The sequence below is a fragment of the Myotis brandtii genome, unplaced genomic scaffold, assembly GCF_000412655.1.
Source record: "Myotis brandtii unplaced genomic scaffold, ASM41265v1 scaffold463, whole genome shotgun sequence".
In the NCBI taxonomy this organism is placed as follows: Eukaryota; Metazoa; Chordata; class Mammalia; order Chiroptera; family Vespertilionidae; genus Myotis; species Myotis brandtii.
This window is the reverse complement of record NW_005367694.1, coordinates 222,418-223,049: the sequence shown is the minus strand read 5'-3', so window position 1 is coordinate 223,049 and position 632 is coordinate 222,418. Positions and strand designations below refer to the sequence as shown.

The 632-nt window shown below is 66.8% G+C and overlaps 1 protein-coding gene across 8 annotated transcripts in view; it reads left to right on the top strand.

Annotated features, from left to right (window-relative positions):
• The window catches only part of KDM2B (lysine (K)-specific demethylase 2B), a 95,049-nt gene that overhangs the window by 985 nt on the left and 93,432 nt on the right, over positions 1-632 (top strand). For 6 of the 8 annotated variants that reach the window (XM_014547050.1, XM_014547042.1, XM_014547041.1 and 3 more), the window contains exon 2: positions 373-517. In XM_014547050.1, coding sequence (XP_014402536.1) covers positions 373-517 — 145 coding nt within the window. Of the gene's footprint in view, positions 1-69; positions 518-632 lie in introns of those variants that run through there. The other 2 variants (XM_014547040.1, XM_014547045.1) reach the window with 2 other exon arrangements.

The following is a 632-nucleotide window of genomic DNA, read 5'->3' as shown; positions in this document are numbered from 1 at the left end:
ACCAATGCCCCGCCAGCCCGTGCGCGGAGCCCCCCTCGCGGGTTACATAACCAGGCTCCCGGCCGAGTGGGCAAAACTCAACACCTCTCGGGGGTGGGGGGCAAGGGAGAGCCCCCAGATGTCCCTTCCATGGCCTCCAAAGACGCAGGAGGGGAATGCCCTGTGCAGGGCGCAGGCGGACACTGGGGGTGCGGCCCCTCTCAGGATCCCGATTTTCAGCATCTTTGGCATTTGCGCAAAGTTGCTCGGGTGGCGGTGGTGGGGTGCAGGGGGCGCGCGGCTTCTGCACCTGTTCGAGCTGGCCTCTTGGTGAGAGACGACCCCCCAGGACCCCCAGTAACGTCCCGGGCTCTCTGGCTTGGGTCCCCGCAGCGCCCGATTGACCGCCAGAGATACGACGAGAACGAAGACGTGTCGGACGTGGAGGAGATCGTTAGTGTCCGCGGCTTCAGCTTGGAGGAGAAGCTGCGCAGCCAGCTGTACCAGGGGGACTTCGTGCACGCCATGGAGGGCAAAGGTGAGGCGCCCCCTCCTTCAGCTGCCCTCCACGCCGCGGGCCGAGCGCACGTGGGGAGGGAGTTGCCGGTGGCTGGGTTCGTATTTCGCGCCCGCGTCCCCCATTCCAGGGGATC